The 22823-nt window shown below is 44.5% G+C and overlaps 1 protein-coding gene across 2 annotated transcripts in view; it reads left to right on the plus strand.

Moving 5' to 3' along the window:
• LOC140197176 (coiled-coil domain-containing protein 80-like) overlaps window positions 1-19701 on the plus strand; it is a 32252-nt gene extending 12551 nt beyond the window's left edge. Inside the window, exons 5-7 of one of the 2 annotated variants that reach the window (XM_072257087.1) lie at window positions 6661-6764; window positions 10460-10540; window positions 18040-19701. In XM_072257087.1, coding sequence (XP_072113188.1) covers window positions 6661-6764; window positions 10460-10540; window positions 18040-18302 — 448 coding nt within the window. In that variant the 3' untranslated portion in view covers window positions 18303-19701. Of the gene's footprint in view, window positions 1-6660; window positions 6765-8226; window positions 8322-10459; window positions 10542-18039 lie in introns of those variants that run through there. The other variant, XM_072257088.1, reaches the window with a different exon arrangement.
• The last annotated feature ends 3122 nt before the right edge of the window (window positions 19702-22823 follow it).

Consider the following 22823-nt stretch of genomic DNA (forward strand, 5'->3'; position numbering starts at 1 on the left):
TCCATGGTCTCGCAAGACTAATGGATGCCTTTAAATCTAAATCTTTAAAGTGAACGGGGTAAGGTGTAGAGGGCAGGTTTTTCTTACATGGAGAGTGGTCCATTTCCTGGAATGTGTTGCCAGGGGTGGTGGTGGAGGCAGATACGATAGAGGATTTTAGACAGACACATGGATGTGCAGGGAATGGGTGGATATGGACCATATACAGCAGCTAGGATTAATTATATTTGACATCATTTTCAGCACAGCCACTGTGAGCCAAAGAGCTGGCGCCTGTCCCGTCCTGTTCTACGTAAAGTGTGAGCAAGTCTCAGTCTCTGCTTTCAACAGTATGGGTGCAGGTGTCTTATGTTACAACTAGAATCAGCAGGAATAGTCCATCTGGTCCTGTCACTGATCGGGATCAGAGCCGATCTCTGCCTCAGCACAGCTTTCCTGCACTGACCTCATTAACACAAGACGTAGGAGCAGAATTAGGCCATTCGGCCCATCGAGTCTGCTCCATCTTTCGATCATGGCTGATATATTTTCCCTCTCAACCCGCTTTAAATATAACTGACAATAATCATCTTGTGTCAATGAATTCCATGGATTCACCACCCTTTGGCTAAAGAAATTCCTCCTCTCCCACTACAGGAAACATCCTCTCCACATCGGAGTTCAATTCCAAAGTCATCTGTAGGATGTTTGTACATTCTCCCAGTGACTGTGTGGGTGCTCCAGTTTCCTCCCACAGTCCAAAGTCCTACTGGTTAGTAGGTTAGTTGGTCATTGTAAATTGTCCTGTGGTTAGGCGAGGGTTAAATAGATGGGTTGCTGGGCGGTGCATTTAGGTCAGAGATGAGGAGGAATTTTGTTAGCCAGAGGGTAGTGAATCATTGCTTCATTTAATTGTATACACTATACAGTATGTCCAGTCATACAGAAGTACAGCACAGAAACAGGTCCTTTGGCCCATCTAGTCCATGCGAAAACCACTTAAACTCCCTACTCCCACCAACCTCACTGGGGTCATAGCCCTCCTATCCATGTACCTATCCAAACTTCTCTGAAACGTTGAAATTGAGCTCACGTACACCACTTGTGCGGATAGCTTGTCCCACTCTCTCACAACCCTCTGAGTGAAAAAATTTCCATTCATATTCTCCTTAAACTTTTCACCTTTCACCCTTAACCCATGACCTCTAATTGTAGTCCCACCCAACCCCAGTGGAAAAAAGCCTGCTTGTATATACCCTATCTTTGCCCCTCATAATTTTGTGTACGTCTATCAAATCTCCCCTCAATCTTCTACATTCCAAGGAATAAAGTCCTAACCTATTCAATCTTCCCCTATAACTCAGGTCCTCTAGACCCAGTAACATCCTTGAAAATTTTCTCTGTACTCTGTCAACCTTATTTACATCTTTCCTGTAGGTAGGTGACTAAAACTGCACACAATACTCCAGATCAGGCCTCACCAACGTCTTATACCACCTCAACATAACATCCCATCTCCTGTACTCAATACATTGATTTACGAAGACCAATGTGCCAAAAGCTTTCTTTATGACCCTATCTACCTGTGTCCCATCTTCAATGAACTATAGACCTGTTTTCCCAGGTCCATTTGTTCCATTGCACTCCTCACTGCCCTACTGTTCTCTGTGTAAGACCTACTATGGTTGGTCCCACCGAAGTGCAACACTTCAGACTTGACAGGATTAAATTCCATCTGCTATTTTTCAGCCCATTTTTCCATCTGGTCCTAATTCCACTGCAAGCCATGATAGTCTTCCTCGCTGTCCACGACACCCCCATTCTTTGGGTCATCCGCAAATTTGCTGATCCAGTTAACCACATTATCATCCAGATCATTGATATAGATGACAAACAGCAACGGACCCAGCACCGATCTCTGTGGCACTCCACTAGTCACAGGCCTCCTGTCAGAGAGGCAACCAGATACTACCACTCTCTGGCTTCTCCCTCCAATCCAGTTTACTACTTCATATTGAATGCCCAGTGACTGAACCTCTTGTCCAACCTCCCATGTGGGACCTTGTCAAATGCATTGCTGAAGTCCATGCAGACAACATTCATGGCCTTGCCTTCATCAACGTTCCTGGTAACTACCTTGAAAAGCTCTGTGAGATTGGTCAGACACAACCCACCATGCACAAAACTGTGCTGACTGTCCTTAATCAGTCCATGTCTATCCAAATACTCATATCTCTGACTCCTTAGAATACCTTCAAATAAATTTCCCACCTCTGATGTCAGACTCACTGGTCTATAATTTCCTGGTTTATTTTTCGATCCTTTCTGAAACAGTGGAACAACATTGGCTATCCTCCAATACTCCAGTACCTCATCTGTCACTAAGGATGATTTAAATATCTCTGCTAGGGCTCTTGCAATTCCTGTACTAGCCTCCCACAGGGTCTGAGGGAACATCTTGTCAGGCCCTGGGGATTTATCCACCCTAATTTGCCTCAAGACAGCAAACACCTCCTACTCTGTGTCTATCTCCCAAGTAAATACAGATGCAAAAATTTCATTTAGGATCTCCCCAATCCCTTTTGGCTCCACACACAGATTACCATTCTGCTGTTCCAGTGGACCAATTCTGTCCCTTGCAATTCTTTTGCTCTTAACATATCTGTCATATCTGTAGAATCCCTCAGGATTCTCTAGCAGACTGTCTTCTCTGCTAGCTGGTCTGCTAGAGCAACTTTATGGCTGCTTTTAGCCCTCCTGATTTCTTTCTGACATGTTCTCTTGCATTTCTTGTACTCCATAAGCACCTCATTTGTTCCTACCTCCTTTCCTTTCTTAACCAGGGTCTCAGTATCTCTTGAAAACTGAGGTTCCTTACACCTGTTATCTTCCCTTTTACTCTGACAGGCACGTACGAGCTTTGCACTCTCAACATTCCACTTTTGGAGGCCTCCCACTTACCAAGTATGCCTTTGCCAGAAAACAATCTGTGCCAATCCACACTTGCCAGATCTTTTCTGATACCATCAAAATTGGCCTTTCTCCAATTTAGAATTAGATGACAATAAATTTGAACTTGATCTTGGACTTAAGTCTGTGAAATTCATTGCCACAGGTGGCTGTGTATATTTAAGGCAGAGGTTGATAGATTCTTGATTAGTAAGGGTGTCAATGGTTATGGGGGGAAGGCAGGGGAATGGGGTTGAGAGGGAAAATAAATTGGCCATGATGAAATAATGGAGCAAACTCGATGGGCTGAATGGCCTAATCCTGCTTCTATGTCTTATGATGGGAGGAAACTGGAGCATCCTGAGGAAATCCACACAGTTACTACGAGAATACACAAACTTCTCACAGGCAGCGACAGGAACTGAATCGGGTTGCTAACTGCTACTCTACCATGCCAGCCCAGCAGTCTGCAGTCTCACTTGTGTCTCTGTTTGAAAATGTAATCCCCCAGTGTCCCCGTCCCACTGCACCCCCACCCACTCTCCAGTTCTGAGCAAGGGTTACTGACCTGAGACATTGACTGGTTTCTCTTTCCACTGTCTGGCTGATTTCTTACAGCTTTCTTCTGTCCTATTTGTTTTCTCAGTTACAAACCCATTCCTTCTCTGTTATTGTAAGAATTTTCTAAACTTCTGTGAAATTATCAAGTGGATTCTGGCATTTTCCCATGTCCCAGATCTCCGGCTAGCTCTCCTTCCTTGTATCTGCCCTCTTTCTCGAGCGGTGACCTTGTAGCTTTTGAGAGCTAGGGCGGTAGGGTAGCGTAGTGGTTAGCGTAAAATTTTGCCACGCCAGCGACCGGGGGTTCAATTCCCACCGCTGTCTGAAAGGTGTTTGTACGTGCTCCCTGTGTTTGTGTGAGTTTCCTCTCACATTCCAAGGACGTATGAGTTAGGGTTGACTTCAATGCCTTACCTATTTAAGTGTACATCCATATTTCTCTTAAATATGTTACATCTGATTTCACCACCTTAATGGGCAGTGCATTCCAGGTATCAACCACACACTGTGTAAAATAAAAACCTTCTTCTCACTTTATTAGATTAGATTAGACTAGATTATATTCAACTTTATTGTCATTGTGCCGAGTACAGATACAAAACCAATGAAATGCATTCAGCATCTGACCAGAAATGCAAAAAATAGTGTTATTTACAAAATAACTGCGAGTAAAAGAAGTGCTACAACACGCAAATATAAAAGTACTGAGACAGTACAATAGGAATGCAATACTGCTTAGCGCTGTGATGTGAGGTTCAGCAGGGTCACAGCCTCAGGGAAGAAGCTCTTCCTGTGCCTTTTGGTGCAGGAGCAGAGGCTCCTGTAGTGCCTACTGGATGGGAGGAGAGTAAAAAGTCCATGGTTAGGGTGAGATGCATCCCCGATAATGCTTTTCGCCCTGCCCAGGCAACGTTTATCGTAGATGTTCTCAATGGTGGGCAATTGGGTGCCGATAATCCGCTGGGCAGTTTTCACCACACACTGGAGTGCTTTGTGGTCCGATACAGAACAATTGCCATACCACACTGAGATGCAGTTGGTGAGTATGCTCTCAATGATACAGTGGTAAAAGTCTGTCAGTATCCTGGGACAGAGGTGAGCTTTCTTCATGCTCCGCAGGAAATAAAGGCGCTGTTATGCCTTTTTGATCAGGATGGAGCATCTCCCCTTGTGTTTTTATTATCCTTACCAGAACATGGAACATCGAAGAGTATAGAGAGGCCATTTGCCCACCAAGTTATGCTGAATGATTTAAGCTTGTCTGCTTGCACATAAAGATTAGCTTTATTTGTCACATATACTTCGAAATATCAAAATATACAGTCAAATGCATAATTTGTGTCAACAGCCAACACAGTCTGAAGGTGTTGTGGGGGCAGCCCACAATCAGGAAAGCTCACCAACACCTCTGCTTTTCTGAGGAGGCTGCAGGGAGCTGGACTGTGCACATCTGTACTCATGTCATTCTACAGATGGGCAGTAGAGAGCATCCTAACAAGCTGCATCTCTGCTTGGAATGGGAACTGCACTGCGGCGGATAGGGAGGCTCTACAACGGGTAGTCAGAACCGTCCAGTGCATCACTGGCACCAGCCTATCCACCATCAAGGACGTTTACACAGAAAGGTTCTGGAAAAGGGTCAGTAACATCATGAAGGATCCCACCCACCCTGCTCATCGACTGATTGTCCCACTCCTATCAGGGAGGAGGATATGTAGCATCCACTAGACTCAAAAACAGTTACTTCCCCCAAGCAGTAAGGCTGATCAACACCTCCACCCACTAATCCACCCCTCCACACCCCCAACCACCACTACTTTATCATTTCCAGTCAGTCACCTTATGTACAGACACTCCAGTGCCTGGCGTCACTTTATCGACATACACTCAATCTGAGTATATAAGCGATCTTGTGTGTGATTATATTTATTGTGTTTTTTGTGCTGTATCAGATCCGCAGTAACAATTATTTTGTTCTCTTTTACCTTTGTGAACTGGAAATGCCATGAAATAAATCTGAGTGTTGAAGTTTGGTCACACTTCTGCATCAACATAACATACCCACAACTTTTTATCTTTACTAACATGGTCCATATCCCTCCATTCCTGCAGATGCTTGTTCCTACCTAAGAGCCTCTTAGATACCTCTATTGTATCTGCCTCCACCACCACCTCAGGCAATGCATTCCGGGCACCCACCACTCTCTGCATAAATAAAACATTGCCCCTCACATCTCCTTTGAACTTCTCCCCTCTCACCTTAAATGCATGCCCTCTAGTATTAGACATTTCAACCCTGTGAAAGAAACTCTAGTCTATGCCTCTACTGGGTGACCCATTAGCCTCCACTGCTCCAGGGAAAGCAAACGGTGGTTCCATACATATTGTGCCTGAGATTAGTTTTTTAAATCCAGTTTTATTTGAATTTAAGTTCCTTAGCTGCTGTGGTTGGATGTGAAATCTCATCACTCTGAGCTAACTACACTCAGTGGCCAGGAACACCTGCACACCTGCTCGTTAATGCAAATATCTAACCAGCCAATCAGGTGGCTGTATCTCAACGCATAAAAGCATGCAGACGTGGTCAAGAGGTTCAGTTGTTGATCAGACCAAACATCAGAATGGGGAAGAGGTGACTTTGACTGTGGAATGACTGTTCGTACAGTCATTCAGTTTGAGTAACTCAGAAACTGCTGGGATTTTCACACACAACAACCTCCAGAGTTTACAGAGAATGGAGTGAAAAATCAAAAAAACATCCAGAGAGTGGAGTGGCAGTTCTGTGGGCAAAGACATCTTGTTAATGAGAGAGGTCAGAGGAGAATGGCCAGGCTGGTTCAAGCTGACAGGAAGGTGACAGTAACTCAAATAAACACGCGTTACAACAGTGGTGTGCAGAGAAGCATCTCTGAACACACAACACGTTGAACCTTGAAGTGGGTGGGCTACAGCAGCCGAAGACCACGAACATACACTCAGTGGCCATTTTATTAGGCACAGGACGTATCTAATAAAGTGGCTGCTGAGTGTAGAACAGTGAAGCACAGGTACAGGTCTTTTAGCCGATGTTGTGCAGAACCATTTAAATGCATCCTTTCTGCCTACACAAGTCCGTATTCCTCCAGTCTCTGCATCTTCATGGGTCTGTCCATTGTCCGTTTTCTTTCTAAGGTTGCAGTGGAAGCGAAGGCTGCTGATAATTTCAGCTCCTGACGAGGAAGAATGGATGTTCCAGCAGCAGATGTCGGCTGTCACCGGCCAGGACTGCCATTTGGGTAAGTTATTTTGACAGCTGTTTACACCTCAGGACCTGTAGCACATACCCTGCTGATCCTGGGCCAATTCATTTCATGATCAGCGCACCCTTCTTAACGCAGGCAGGCCCCTCAACTCTCATCCCTCTCAGATAGTATCACAGGTGTGAGAGGCGGGGACTTTTAGACCATAGGAGCAGATAGAACATATAGGAGCAGAATTAAGCTGTTCAGCCCATCAAATCTTCTCCACCATTTCATCATGGCTGATTTATTAACCCTCTCAACCCCACTCTCCTGTGCCATAACCTCTGATGCCCTGACTAATGAATAATCTATCAATCTCTGCTTTAAATATACCGAATGACTTGGCCTCCACAACCCTCTATGGTGATGATTCACCACTCAATGGCTGAAGAAATTCCTCTTCATCTCTGTTCTAAAGGGGTGTCCCTCTATTCTGAGGCTGTGCCCCCTGGCCCCAGACTCCCCCACTACAGGAAACTTCCTCTTCAGATCCACTGTCTCCAGGCCTTTCAATATTTGACAGCTTTCAATGAGATGCCCCACACTCCACCCCCCAACCCCCACCGTCATCCTTCTAAACCCCAGCGAGGTTTTCCCAGAATGGGAAAAGAATTCCAGAATTTCCCCGCTAAGTTCGCAGTCCTGGCTTTCCTATCCTCATTTTCCTCACTAGCCGCTCCCTTCCTGGTGCTCCCTACGTTCCCTCTGCTCTTACAACTTTAATCTTTTGCCTCATTTTAATGACCGTACAAATGGTGCCTACTGTTGCTAAGGCGAGTCCAGGGATGGGAGACCAAGGTACAGCTGACAAGCCTGACTTAATCCAAGCTGTGTCCAGATTAGGGGATTTAGCCCGAAACGTCGACTGTCTATTTCCTCCCACAGATTCAAGATTCAGGAGTGTTTAATGTCATTTCCAGTACACAAGTGTAAAGGGGGAACAAAATCATTGTTACTCCAGATCCGATGCAACACAAAAACACATAATAAGATAAAGAACACAATAATAATAAAAAACACAATAAATATAAATACACAAGATAGCTTATGTACATAGATTGATCGTATGTCCATGAAGTGACGTTAGACACTGGAATATCTATACATAAGGTGACTGACAGGAAATGATAAAGTACTGGTGGTTGGGGGCGTGGAGGGGTGGGTTAGTGGGTGGAGGTGTTGATCTGCCTTACTGATTGGGGAAGGTAACTGTTCTCGAGTCTGGTGGTCCTGGCGTGGATGGTACATACGTAGTCTTCTCGCCGATGAGAGTGGGGCAAGAGATGTTCCTCCAGCATCTGCAGTCTCTTGTGCCACATCCAGAGGGTAGAGTGCCACCAAAATAGGCATCACGTCACCCAAGACCACTGAGAAACTTCACAAGTAGCCCCAGCATTGTTAGTGTGTTCCATCACAAAGACAGAAGTTCAAATTTAATTGTCATTCAACCACACAGCTAAAGGAAACGATGTCCTTCCGGGGCCAAGGTGCGAAACACTGTACATTGTCACACACAGCGCACAGCACACATAGAAACTGCAGTAAAAACTGGTAAGTCACACAGCCTCAGTGCAACGAGAAGCAGTCAGTGTTTTGGGTCTGTGTAGAACAAAGGGATAACACAAATTTCTGAACCCATGAACACTACCTCGCTTTTTGCTCTTTTCTGCACTGTGTTTTTTTCATATATATTTCTTATTGTAACACTGGGCGGCACGGTAGTGCAGTGGTTAGCACAACGCTTTACAGTACAGGCGACTGGGGTTCAATTCCCACCGCTGGCTGTAAGGAGTTCTCCCCGTGACTACATGGGTTTCCTCCAGATGCTCCGGTTTCCTCCCACAGTCCAATGATGTGATGCTTGGTGGGTTAATTGGTCCATAAGACCATAAGATTTAGGAGCAGAAGCAGGCCATTCGGCCCATCAAGTCTGCTCCGCCATTCAATCATGGGCTGATCCATTTCATCCAGTCATCCCCACTCCCCTGTCTTCTCCCCATACCCTTTGATGCCCTGGCTAATCAAGAACCTATCTATCTCTGCCTTAAATATACCCAATGACTTGGTCTCCACAGCCGCTCATGGCAACAAATTCCACAGATTTACCACCCTCTGACTAAAGTAATTTCTCTGCATCTCAGTTCTAAAAGGACGTCCTTCAATCCTGAAGTTGTGCCCTCTTGTCCTAGAATCCCCTACCATGGGAAATAACTTTGCCATATCTAATCTGTTCAGGCCTTTTAACATTTGGAATGTTTCTATGAAATCCCCCCTCATTCTCCTGAACTCCAGGGAATACAGCCCAAGAGCTGCCAGACGTTCCTCATACGGTAACCCTTTCATTCTTGGAATCATTCTCGTGAATCTTCTCTGAACCCTCTTCAATGTCAGTATATCCTTTCTAAAATAAGGAGCCCAAAACTGCACACAACACTGCAAGTGTGGTCTCATGAGTGCCTTATAGAGCCTCAACATCACATCCCTGCTCTTATATTCTATACCTCTGGAAATGAATGCCAACATTGCATTCGGCTTCTTCACCTCCGACTCAACCTGCAGGTTAACCTTTAGGGTACCTTGCGCAAGGACTCCCAAGTATTGTAAATTGTCCCATGGTGAGGCTAGGATTAAATCGGGGGATTGCTAAGTGGCGTGGCTTTAGGGGGCCTATTCTGCGCTTTGTCAATAAATAAACAAATAGATAAAGAGAGCCAAGACTCATGTAGTCATAGATGCACTACAGCAGAAACAGGCCATCCAGCCCATCCAGCCTGTGTTCTGCCTGTTCCCATCAACCTGCAGCTGGACCATAGCCCTCTATATCCCTCCCATCCATGTACTTAACCAAATTTCTCTTAATTGAACGTGCTCTCAGCTCGTTCCATTCTCTCACCACCCTCTGAATGAAGAAATTCCTTAGTTCTAGTATCACCCAAACTCAGTGGAAAAAGCCTACTTGCATTTACCCTATCTATATCCCTCATAATTTTAATCAAATCTTCCCTTATTCTCCTTCGCTCCAGGAAATAAAGTCTAACCTATTCAACCTTTCCCTATAACTCCTATCCCCAAGTCCCAGCAACATCCTTGTAAATTTCCTTTGCATTCTTTCAATCATATTGACATCTTTCCTATAGGTGACCAGACCTGCCCAATAATCCAAGTTAGACCTCACCAGCATCTTATACAACCACAATGTACATCACAACTCCTGAACTCAGTACTGCAATTTATGAAAGCCTCTGTGCCAAAGGCTGTCTTTATGTCCCTATCTACCTGTGATGTCACTTCCAAGGAATTATGGATGTGTGTTCCCAGATCCCTCTGTTCTATCGCAATGCTCCACTGTTCACTGCATAAAAAAACAGAGTGGTGTATAAACAGAACAGGAAAGTGTTGGAAAACCTCAGCAGGGAAGACATGTGCGGAAAGATTTGCAACTGCGTTAAACTGTTTATCCTATCACAGACATTCCCTTTGCTCTACTTATCCCTCCCCATTTCCAAAAAATTACCATCTCTTTCCCAGTCCTGACAAAGGATTGCAGACATGAAAATGTTGGCCATTTCTCTCTCTCTCCCTCCACAGATACCGAGTGTTTCCAGCATTTTCCACCTTTGTTTCAGACCTGCATCTTCTGTAGCTGTTATTTTTGTGAATCATGTATTGAAATGTCTGTATTTCATTAGGGATTCGCCACTTTGCTCTGTTGAAGTTGACAGGAACAGGGGAAGATACCTCAGGAACGCTGGAGCTGTTTCCTCCCAGTGGTAAGGATGATGTTTGATGGGTTGTGTTATCATTGCACTATCCATGGCTGGACTGACTGACTGACAATTTTTCTATCCTGACACCGTGGCATTGCTTTGGGACTGGGTTGTTGAATCTACCTGGATTGACTGAGCTCTGTCTAAAGCAGGGGTTTCCAACCTGAGGCCCACTGTTAACGTAGGGGTCCATGGCATAAAATAAGATTGGGAACCCCTGGTCTAAAGTATATGTGTATATGTGTTGGAGATGAAAGATTAGCTTTATCTGTCACGTGTTCATGAAACATATTGTGAAATGCATTGCTTGTGGCAATGACCAATGCTGTTCGAATTTACGCTGGGGGGAGAAACCTGCAAGTGTCGTCATGCTTCTGGTACCAACATAGTATGCTGACAACTTACTAACCCTACCCCAGACATCTTCGGGATGTGGGAGGAAACCCACATGGTTACGGGGAGAACATTTAAACTTACAGACAGTAACGAGAAATGAATGCTGATTCTAGAATAGTGTTATGCTAATGGCTACACTACCATGCCGTGTGTGTGTGTGTGTGTGTGTGTGTGTGCGTGTGTGCGTGTGTGTGTGCGCGCGCGCGAGCTGCAGTGGCTGGGGCACGTGATAAGGATTCCCCCATGTCGGCAACCCCGTGGAGTGTTATATGGCCAACTACATCATGGTTGATGCTCAGCTGGAAGGCCGGAGAAGCGCTATGAGGATCAGATGAAGAATGCTTTAAGAAAGTGCAAGATCAGACCCGAGGACCTGGAGGATGTTGCTACTGACCGTACCACTTGGCAGCAGCTGTGTAGGGACGGGGTTCGTATTCTGGAGATGGAAATAACAACCAGAAGACAGCAGAAGAGAGCCAGGAGAAATGCAGCCATGGTAGCCACCACTACCACATATACATGTCCCACCTACAATAGAGCTTGTGGGTCCTGGATAGGACTGTATAGTCATCAAAGATCTCACCGTTAAAGGAGCGGACATCGTCATTGGATTTCAATGGACAACCGAAGAAGAAGAGTATGTGTGCGCACGTACACAGATTAGACTTGTCAATTTCAACATTTCAGAACTGGGTGCAATTTATTACAGAAAGGATGTGGAAACTTTGGAGAGGGTGCAGAAGAGGTTCACCAGGATGCTGACTGGTTTAGAGCATGTGGCCAAGTGGTTAAGGCGTCGGTCTAGTGACCTGAAGGTCGCTAGTTCGAGCCTCAGCTGAGGCAGCGTGTTGTGTCTTGAGCAAGGCACTTAACCACACGTTGCTCTGCGACAACACTGGTGCCAGCATCGGCCCTCGTGCCCTTCCCTTGGACAACATCGGTGGCGTGGAGAGGGGAGACTTGCAGCATGGGCAACTGCCGGTCTTCCATACAACCTTGCCCAGGCCTGCGCCCTGGAAACCTTCCAAGGTGCAAATCTATGGTCTCATGAGACTAACGGATGCCTATGGTTTAGAGAACATGTGCCATCGTCCCTGCCAGTATCCTCCTCCAATCCACCTGGACAAGCTCCACTCTCATGCCTCAGTAATTCCCTTCATTCCATTGTGATACTGATACATGTGACTTATGCTTCTCCCTCTCAAACTGCAGTATGAATTCAGAATCAGGTTTCTTATCACCAGCATGCATCGTGAAATTTGATAACAGCAGTAGCAGAAGAAGAAGAAGAAAAAGAGAAAGAAATCAATCAATCAAATACAGTATACGTATAATGAATAGATTAAAAATCGTGCAAAAACAGAAATACTGTATATTTAAAAAAGTGAGGTCGTGTCCAAGGGATCAATGTCCACTTAGGAATCAGATGGCAGAGGGGAAGAAGCTGTTCCTGAATCGCTGAATGTATGCCTTCAGGCTTCTGTATCTGGTAACAGTGAGAAAAAGACATGCCCTGGGTGCTGGAGGTCCTTAATAATGGACGCTGCCTTTCTGAGAGACCGTTCCCTGAAGATATCCTGGGTACTTTGTAGGCTAGTACCCAAGATGGAGCCGACTAAATTTACAACTCTTTCTTTCGGTCCTGTGTAGTAGCACCCACCACCCCCACCCCCAACACCAGACAGTGATGTAGCCTGTTAGAATGCTCTCCACAGTACATCTATAGAACTGATCACATAATATGATCACAGCTATGGAAGTGATCATATTATGATCACTGTCTCCTAAGGGTTCCTTTACGTTAAGCTCCCTAATAATATCTGGGTTCCTACACAACACCCAATCTAAGATGGTCTTTCACCGAGTAGGCTCAAGCACAAGTTGCTCTAAAAAGCCATCTCGTAGGCATCTGCAAATTCCCTCTCTTGCGATCTGACACCAACTTGATTTTCCCAATCCCCTTGCATATTGAAGTCTCGCATTACAATTGTGTCATTACCCTTATTACATGCCTCTTCCAGCTCCCTTTACAATCTCAACCCCACACCTTGGCTACTATTTGGAGGCCTCTTTATGATTCTCATAATGGTTTTTTCACCCTTGCAGTTTCTTAACTCCACCCACAAAATTCAACATTCTCTGACCATATGTCATCTCTTTCCAAGGATGTAATTCCATTTCTTACCAACAAAGCCACATCACTGCCTATGCCTTCCTGCCTGTCCTTTGATACTAAGTATATCCTTTGATGCTAAGCTTCCAATTATGGCCTTCTTTCAACCATGACTCAGTAATGCCACAATGTCATACTGATTGTGCCAAGGGTTCATCCATCTTATTTCAAATGCTATGCACATTTAAATAGAGCACCTTCAGTCCTGCATTCTTCATCTTTTTGACTTTTGTCTCTGTGGTGTAATTTAACTCTTTGTTCTGTCTGTATTTGTACCTAATCATTGGCTTGTCCTTCCTTACTTGTAAACCTGCTGGCTTGTCCTCAGCTCTATCATCCTGGTTCCCATTCCTCTGCCATATTAGTTTAAACCACTCCCAACAGCTCTAGTAAACCTGCCTGCAAGATATTGATCCCCTTTGGATTCAAGTGCAACCCGTCCCTTTTGTACTGGTCCCACCTGCCCCAGAAGAGGTCCCAATGATCCAGAAATCTGAATCCCTGCCCCCTGCTCCAGTTCTTCAGCCACGCATTTATCTGCCACCTCAATCTATTCTCGCTATTGCGTGGCACAGGCAGCAATCCCGAGATTACTACCCTTGAGGTCCTGCTTCTCAGCTTCTTTCCTAACTCCCTGTATTCTTTTTTCAGGACCTCCTCCCTTTATCTACCTATGTCATTGCTACCAATATGTACCACGACTTCTGGTTGCTCACTCTCTTTTCAGGATATTGTGGACGTGTTCAGAAACATCTTGGACCCTGGCACCCCCGAAGGCAAACTACCATCCATGTTTCCTTTTCATGTCCACAGAATCACCTGTTTGTCCCCCTGACTATAGAGTCTCCTATCACTGCTGCCCTCCTCTTTAGTTCCCTACCCTTCTGAGCCACAGGGTCAGACTCAGTGCCAGAAGCACTGCCGCTGTTGCTTCCCCCAGGTAGGTTGAAGCTCCCAACTATACTCAAAATGGAGTTCTTATTGTTGAGAAGGACAGCCACAGTGGTTCTCTCCACTATCTGACGTTCTCCCTTCCCTCTCCTGACAGTCACCCATTAACTGTCTCCTGTAGCCTTGGGGTGACTAACTCCCTGTAGCTCCTGTCTATCACAAACTCACTTTCCCTAACAAGCTGAAGGTCATCGAGCTGCAGCTCCAGTTTCCTAACACGATCTCTAAAGAGCTGAATCTCGATGTACCTATTGCAGATGTGGCCATCGGGCAGGCTGGGAGTCTCCCAGAAATCCCACATCTGTCACCCAGAGCAGAACACTGCCTCTGTAGACATATCCCCTATTCTCTCAAGATTTAAATAAGGAATGAACGTACTTACTTACCTCCTCGCTGATGATCAACACTGGTGCACCTCAGGGGTGTGTGCTTAGCCCACTGCTCTACTCTCTATATACCCATGACTGTGTGGCTAGGCATAGCTCAAATACCATCTATAAATTTGCTGATGATACAACCATTGTTGTTAGAATCTCAGGTAGGGACGAGAGGGCATACAGGAGTGAGATATGCCAACTAGTGGAGTGGTGCTGCAGCAACGACCTAGCACTCAATGTCAGTAAGACTAAAGAGCTGATTGTGGACTTCAGGAAGGGTAAGACGAAGGAACACATACCAATCCTCATAGAGGGATCAGAAGTGGAGAGAGTGAGCAGTTTCAAGTTCCTGGGTGTCAAGATCTCTGAGGATCTAACCTGGTCCCAACATATTGCTGTAGTTATAAAGAAGGCAAGACAGCAACTATACTTCATTAGGAGTTTGTAGAGATTTGGTATGTCAACAAATATATTCAAAAACTTCTATAGATGTACCATGAGGAGCATTCAGGGAGCGGTGTCTCAGAAAGGCAGCGTCCACTATTAAGGACTTCCAGCACCCAGGGCATGCCCTTTTCTCACTATTATCATCAGGTCAGAGGTACAGAGCCTGAAGGCACACACTCAGCCATTCAGGAACAGCTTCTTCCGCTCTGCCATCTGATTCCTAAATGGACATTGAACCATTAGACACTGCCTCACTTTTTAAATATAATTTCTGTTTTTGCACAACTTTTAATCTATTCAATATATGTATACTGTAATTGATTTAGTTATTTATTTATTACTACTGTTATTTTATTTTGGTTTTTTCTCTTCTATATTATGTATTGCATTGTACTGCTGCTGCTAAGTTAACAAATTTCACGTCACATGCCGGTGATAATAAACCTGATTCTGATTCTGGAATGTGTTGATCAGTATACGGAATGAGCTGCCAGAGGAAGTGATTGAGGCTGGTACGTTAACAATATTTAACAGTTACTTGGACGGGTACATGGATAGATAGGAGATGTCTGGAGGGGATTGAAAATCCGACAAAAAGTCGTGTATACAGCCCAGTCCATCATGGGTAAAGCCCCCCACCCCACTATTGAGCGTATCTACATGAAATGCTGTCTCAGCAAAGCAGTCTCATCATCAGGGACTCCCACCACACAGGACCTGCTCTTTTCTCACTGCTCACTGGCAAAGGAGGCACAGGGCCTCAGGACTCACATCACCAGTTTCAAGAACAGTTATTACCCCTCAACTATCAAGCACTTGAACCAGAGAGGATAACTTTACTCACCCCAGCACTGAACTGTTCCCACAACCTATGGACTCACTCTCAAGAGCTCTTCATTTCATGTACTGATATTTAGAAACCATAGAAACCATAGAAAGTACAGCACAGAAACAGGCCTTTTGGCCCTTCTTGGCTGTGCTGAACCATTTTCTGCCTAGTCCCACTGACCTGCACACGGACCATATCCCTCCATACACCTCCCATCCATGTATCTGTCCAATTTATTCTTAAATATTAAAAAAGAACCCGCATTTACCACCTTGTCTGGCAGCTCATTCCATACTCCCACCACTCTCTATGTGAAGAAGCCTCCCCTAATGTTCCCTTTAAACTTTTCCCCCCTCACCCTAAACCCATGTCCTCTGGTTTTTTTCTCCCCTTGCCTCAGTGGAAAAAGCCTGCTTGCATTCACTCTATCTATACCCATCATAATTTTATATACCTCTATCAAATCTCCCCTCATTCTTCTACGCTCCAGGGAATAAAGTCCTAACCTATTCAACCTTTCTCTGTAACTGAGTTTCTCAAGTCCCGGCAACATTCTTGTAAACCTTCTCTGCACTCTTTCAACCTTATTTATATCTTTCCTGTAATTTGGTGACCAAAACTGAACACAATACTCCAGATTCGGCCTCACCAATGCCTTATACAACCTCATCATAACATTCCAGCTCTTATACTCAATACTTTGATTAATAAAGGCCAATGTACCAATAGCTCTCTTTACGACCCTATCTACCTGTGACGCCACTTTTAGGGAATTTTGTATCTGTATTCCCAGATCCCTCTGTTCCACTGCACTCCTCAGTGCCTTACCATTAACCCTGTATGTTCTACATTGGTTTGTCCTTCCAACGTGCAATACCTCACACTTGTCAGTATTAAACTCCATCTGCCATTTTTCAGCCCGTTTTTCCAGCTGGTCCAAGTCCCTATGCAGGCTCTGAAAACCTTACTCACTGTCTACTACACCTCCAATCTTTGTATCATCAGTAAACTTGCTGATCCAATTTACCACATTATCATCCAGATCATTGATATAGATGACAAATAACAATGGACCCAGCACTGATCCCTGTGGCACAGCACTAGTCACAGGCCTCCACTCAGAGAAGCAATTCTCTACCACCACTCTCTGGCTTCTTCCATCGAGCCAATGTCTAATCCAATTTACCACCTCTCCATGTATACCTAGCGACTGAATTTTCTGAACTAAACTCCCATGCGGGACCTTGTCAAAGGCCTTACTGAAGTCCATGTAGACAATATCCACTGCCTTCCCTTCATCCACTTTCCTGGTAACCTCCTCGAAAAACTCCAACAGATTGGTCAAACATGACCTACCACGCACAAAGCCATGTTGACTCTCCCTAATAAGTCCCAGTCTATCCAAATGCTTGTAGATTCTGTCTCTTAGTACTCCCTCCAATAACTTACCTACTACCGACGTTAAACTTACTGGCCTATAATTTCCCGGATTACTTTTCGATCTTTTTTTAAACAACGGAACAACCTGAGCCACTCTCCAATCCTCCGGCAGCTCACCTGTAGACAGCGACATTTTAAATATTTCAGCCAGGGCCCCTGCAATTTCAACACTAGTCTCTTTCAAGGTCCGAGGGAACACCCTGTCAGGTCCCAGGGATTTATCCACTTTAATTTTCCTCAAGAACCTCCGCAAGGACCTCCTCCTTTTCGATCTGTACAGTTTCCATGATCTCACTACTTGTTTCCCTTAATTCCATAGACTTCATGCCAGTTTCCTTAGTAAACACAGACGCAAAAAACCTATTTAAGATCTCCCCCATTTCCTTTGGTTCCGCACATAGCCGACCACTCTGATCTTCAAGAGGACCAATTTTATCCCTTACAATCCTTTTGTTCTTAATATACCTGTAAAAGCTCTTTGGATTATCCTTCACTTTGACTGCCAAGGCAACCTCATGTCTTCTTTTAGCCCTCCTGATTTCTTTCTTAAGTATTTTCTTGCACTTCTTATACTCCTCAAGCACCTTATTTACTCCCTGCTTCCTATGCATTTATTAATTATTTGTTTATTATTATTATTATTTTGTTTTTCTTTCATTTTGCATAGTTTGTTGCCTTTTGCACATTGTTTTTCTGTCTGTTTTGTTGTGTGTGGTTTTTCATTTTCTATTGTGTTTTTTGGATTTACTGTGAATGCCCACAAGAAAATGAATCATATATTAGGGTTGTGTATGGGGATATATATGTATCCTGCCCAGCATTGAAAAGCCTGTTTGCATACCGTGTGAGTTTGTGTTTAATGTTAACTTCTTTAATGTATTTAACACAGGGAGATCCCAAGTGGAAAAGGAGAAACTTTCCTCGCTGGTGGTAAATGGCCTGCGTGAACACTTCCAGGTCAGTGAGGAGCACTTTATGATGCTGCTAATCGGCAAAGATGGCACCATACTCTCCTGGTACCTGTCTCCTGTGTGGTCGCTGGCGACTATTTACGAGCTGGTAGACTCGGTGCAGCTCAGACAGAAGGAGGTGCAGATTCAGGAGTCGTTGGATATCAGTTGCCAGGACCATGAAGACTCCCCACACTACTGAGGCCTGAGGCCCTCCTCGACATCCACAGCAACTGAGGTTAATGGACGAGATTCTAATCATGGTTTTGAAGCAACCTGTTACAAACTCTGTTTAATTATATCAGGAAATGTGCATTGGACACTTCACCAACGTTAATCCGCACTTTGTACTTCTTAGGACGATGCCTGTGTTGTAGTAACCAGTATAACGTACTAAACTCTTCATGTTAAATGTTTTTCTGTTTTAAAGGTGCAAGCCACAAAACCCTATCCTACAGTTGAAAGGGTCTTGTATCTCTCACTAGACTGTATGACACAGGAGCAGAATTGGCTATTCGGAGTCTGCTCCATCATTACATCATGGCTGATTTATTATCCCTCTCAACCCCATAACTTTTGATGCCCTTTCTAGTTAAATATCTACAAATATTTGTTCCAAATATACCAAATGTCTTATCTCCAGCTGTCTGTGCCAATGAATTCCACAAATTTACCACTCTCCGGCGGAAAAAAATTCCTCCTCATCTACATTCTAGAGCGGGGTACCCAACCTTTTTATGCCATGGACCAATACCATTAAGCATGGATCCCAGGATGGGAACCCCTGCCTTAGGAGGATGATCCACCAGCTTTGGAGAGAATGTACATTACATTGCAACTTTGCCAGAATCATACAGGGTTTTAAAAGATTAAATCTCGATTCCTTTCAATTATTGAGGAATTTCATTCAAGACATTAACAACAGCAGCAACTCATTGTTACCGATAAACTTCTCAGATATCATGAAAAATGAGTCTTGAAATCTGAAATTGCTTCTTTAATGAAATCAGGAAACAAGGGGTACCGGGAATCTCAAACTCGATTCCAAGTGTGATTGAAAATTTCTGGATTCGGAAAAGAGGTTTTTTTTGGGTGGTCTCGTCTAGCAAGAGAGAGGTAAGATAAACAAAGGAGCTGAGATACAATGGTGTGACAGACTCAAATGGCTGAATCCAAGACATAGGATCTGCGGGGAAATATCCACTAATCCTATCTTTTAATGCGGGGCGGGGAAGGTTATGTGAAACTTAGGAAAGTTTGGGAAAGCTGCAATCATCACTAACATCAGGGAAATACAGACCAAGAGAAGCTTGTTGGCATGAAAGGCCAGAAGCAGCTGCCTCTCACATCTCCTGTTTTCACCCATGTCTGGTGTGAGAGCACAACCTCAGCATGGAGGAATGTCCCTTTAGAACAGGGATTTCCAACCTGGGGTCCCATGGTCATTAAACACAGCAACAAACACAAAACATTGAAGAAACTCAGTAAGTCAGGCAGCAGCTATGGTGGGGAATAAACGGTCAACATATTGGGCCAAGACCCTTTATCGGGATGAGGAAGAAAGGGGAAATAACCAGGTTAAGATGGTGGGGCGAGAGGAAGGATTACAAGTTGGCAAATTTTAGATGAGGGGAAGGTGGGCGGGTAACCTGCTGAGTTCCTCCAACACATTTTTGTGCATGTTGCTCAAGATTTCCAGCTTTACTGCCTGGTGGCTCATGGCTGATCGTGTAAATCCCTTATTTTGTTCTAATATCTGAAGAGGTAATTTAAGGAATTAGTGAAAGAGTGCAAGTTAACACAAGGGAAAAGATGACTGCATGGCAAGTTGTGTTGATCTGGAGCACATTATAGAGAAAGATTAGCTTTATTTGTGCATTGAAACATACAGTGAAATGTGTTTGTGTCAGTGACCCACAGAGCTCAAGGATGTGCTGGTGTCAGCCCACAAGTGCCGCCATGCTTCTAGCACCAACATAGCATGCTCACAACTTCCTAATTCTAATCTGTATGTCTTTGTAATGTGGAGGTAACTGGAGCACCCAGAGGAAACCCATGGAGTCCCAGGGAGACGTACAAACTCCTTACTCTCAATGGTGGGAATTCAACCTGGGTTGCTGGCACTGTAAAGCATTACGATAACCACTTCTCTACCATGCATTAGCCTCTGGAAAAGAATTGGACAAATATCTGCAAGGGAAGCTTTTTTAACAGGTCATAGAAGGAAGAGACATTATTCGTCAGCTCTTTCAAAGTGCTAGGCTGAATGAGCAGAGTCAACATGTGATACTTATCACACACACACACATAAAACGCTGGAAGAACTCAGCATGTCAGGCAGCATCTAGGGAGGAGACTAACCAGTCAATATCAAAATTTCAACCCATCCACCTCCTCCCTCATCTGGTCTCACCTATCAACCGCCAGCTTGTACTCCTTCCCCTCTTCCATCACCTTCTTATCCAACTTCTGCCCTCTTTCTTCCCACTTGTTGAATCCTGATGATATTGATCCAAGGTTCTTTGGGAGTCAATAATGAGGCAGGAAACTTGTTGCTTATGATCATTTTGTTAAGTGTTACAAAAACAAAGGAATTGAAGGGTAAGGATAGAGAGACAATAGACAATAGGTGCAGGAGTAGGCCATTCCACCCGTCGAGCCAGCACCACCATTCACTGTGATCATGGCTGATCATCCACAATCAGTACCCCGTTCCTGCCTTCTCCCCATATCCCTTGACTCCACTATTTTTAAGAGCTCTATCTAACTCTTGCTTGAAAGCATCCAGAGAATTGGCTTCCACAGCCTTCTGGGGCAGAGCATTCCATAGATCCACAACTCTCTGGGTGAAAAAGTTTTTCCTCAACTCCATTCTAAATGGCCTACCCCTTATTCTTAAACTGTGGTCTCTGGTTCTGGACTCCCCCAACATCAGGAACATGTTTCCTGCCTCTAGCGTGTCCAATCCCTTAATGATCTTATATGTTTCAATCAGATCCCCTCTCATCCTTCTAAATTCCAGTGTATACAATCCCAGTTGCTCCAATCTTTCAACTTAGGACAGTCCCGCCATCCCGGGAATTAACCTCGTGAACCTACGCTGCACTCCCTCAATAGCAGGAATGTCCTTCCTCAAATTTGGAGACCAAAACTGCACACAGTACTCCAGGTGTGGTCTCACCAGGGCCCTGTACAGCTGCAGAAGGACCTCTTTGCTCTTATACTCAACTCCCCTTGTTATGAAGGCCAACATGCCATTAGCTTTCTTCACTGCCTGCTGTACCTGCATGCTTACTTTCAGTGACTGATGAACAAGGACACCTAGATCTCATTGTACTTCCTCTTTTCCTAACTTGACACCATTCAGATAGTAATCTGCCTTCCTGTTCTTGCCACCGAAGTGGAAAACCTCACATTTATCCACATTAAACTGCATCTGCCATGCATCCACCCACTCACCCAGCCTGTCCAAGTCACCCTGCATTCTCATAACATCCTCCTTACATTTCACACTGCCACCCAGCTTTGTGTCATCTGCAAATTTGCTAATGTTACGTTTAATCCCTTCATCTAAATCATTAATGTATATTGTAAATAGCTGCGGTCCCAGCACCGAGCCTTGCGGTACCCCACTAGTCACTGCCTGCCATACTGAAAGGGACACATTAATCCCTACTCTTTGTTTCCTGTCTGCCAACCAATTTTCTATCCATGTCAGTACCCTACCCCCAATACCATGTGCTCCAGTTTTACCCACTAATCTCCTATGTAGGACCTTATCAAAGGCTTTCTGAAAGTCCAGGTACACTACATCCACTGGTTCTCCCTTATCCATTTTCATAGTTACATCCTCAAAAAATTCCAGAAGATTAGTCAAGCATGATTTCCCCTTCGTAAATGCATGCTAACTCCGACCAATCCTGTTACTGCTGTCCAAATGTGCGGCTATTTCATCTTTTATAATTGACTCCAGCATCTTCCCCACCACTGATGTCAGGCTAACTGGTCTATAATTCCGTTTTCTCTCTTCCTCCTTTCTTAAAAAGTGGGATAACATTAGCTACCCTCCAAACCACAGGAACTGATTCTGAATCTATAGAACATTGGAAAATGATTACCAATGCATCCACGATCTCTAGAGCCACTTCCTTAAGTACCCTGGGGTGCAGACCATCAGGTCCCGGGGACTTATCAGCCTTCAGTCCCATCAGTCTATCCAACACCATTTTCTGCCTAATGTGAATCTCCTTCAGTTCTTCCGTTACCCTAGGTCCTCCGGGCATTATTACATCTGGGAGATTGTTTGTGTCTTCCCTAGTGAAGACAGATCCAAAGAACCTGTTCAACTCGTCTGCCATTTCCTTGTTCCCCATAATAAATTCACCCGTTTCTATCTTCAAGGGCCCAACTTTGGTCTTAACTAATTTTTCCTCTTCACATACTTAAAGAAGCTTTTACTATCCTCCTTTATATTCTTGGCTAGCTTACCTCATCTTTTCTCCCCGTATTGCCTTTTTAGTTATCTTCTGTTGCTCTTTAACAGTTTCCCAATCCTCTGGCTTCCCACTCGTCTTTGCTATGTTATACTACTTCTCTTTTATTTTTATACTGTCCTTGACTTCCCTTGTCATCCACGGTCGCTCCTTACTCCCCTTAGAATCTTTCTTCCTCTTTGGAATGAACTGATCCTGCACCTTCTGTATTATTCCCAGAAATATCTGCC

The sequence above is a fragment of the Mobula birostris genome, chromosome 5 (genome assembly GCF_030028105.1).
Source record: "Mobula birostris isolate sMobBir1 chromosome 5, sMobBir1.hap1, whole genome shotgun sequence".
Taxonomy (NCBI): Eukaryota; Metazoa; Chordata; class Chondrichthyes; order Myliobatiformes; family Myliobatidae; genus Mobula; species Mobula birostris.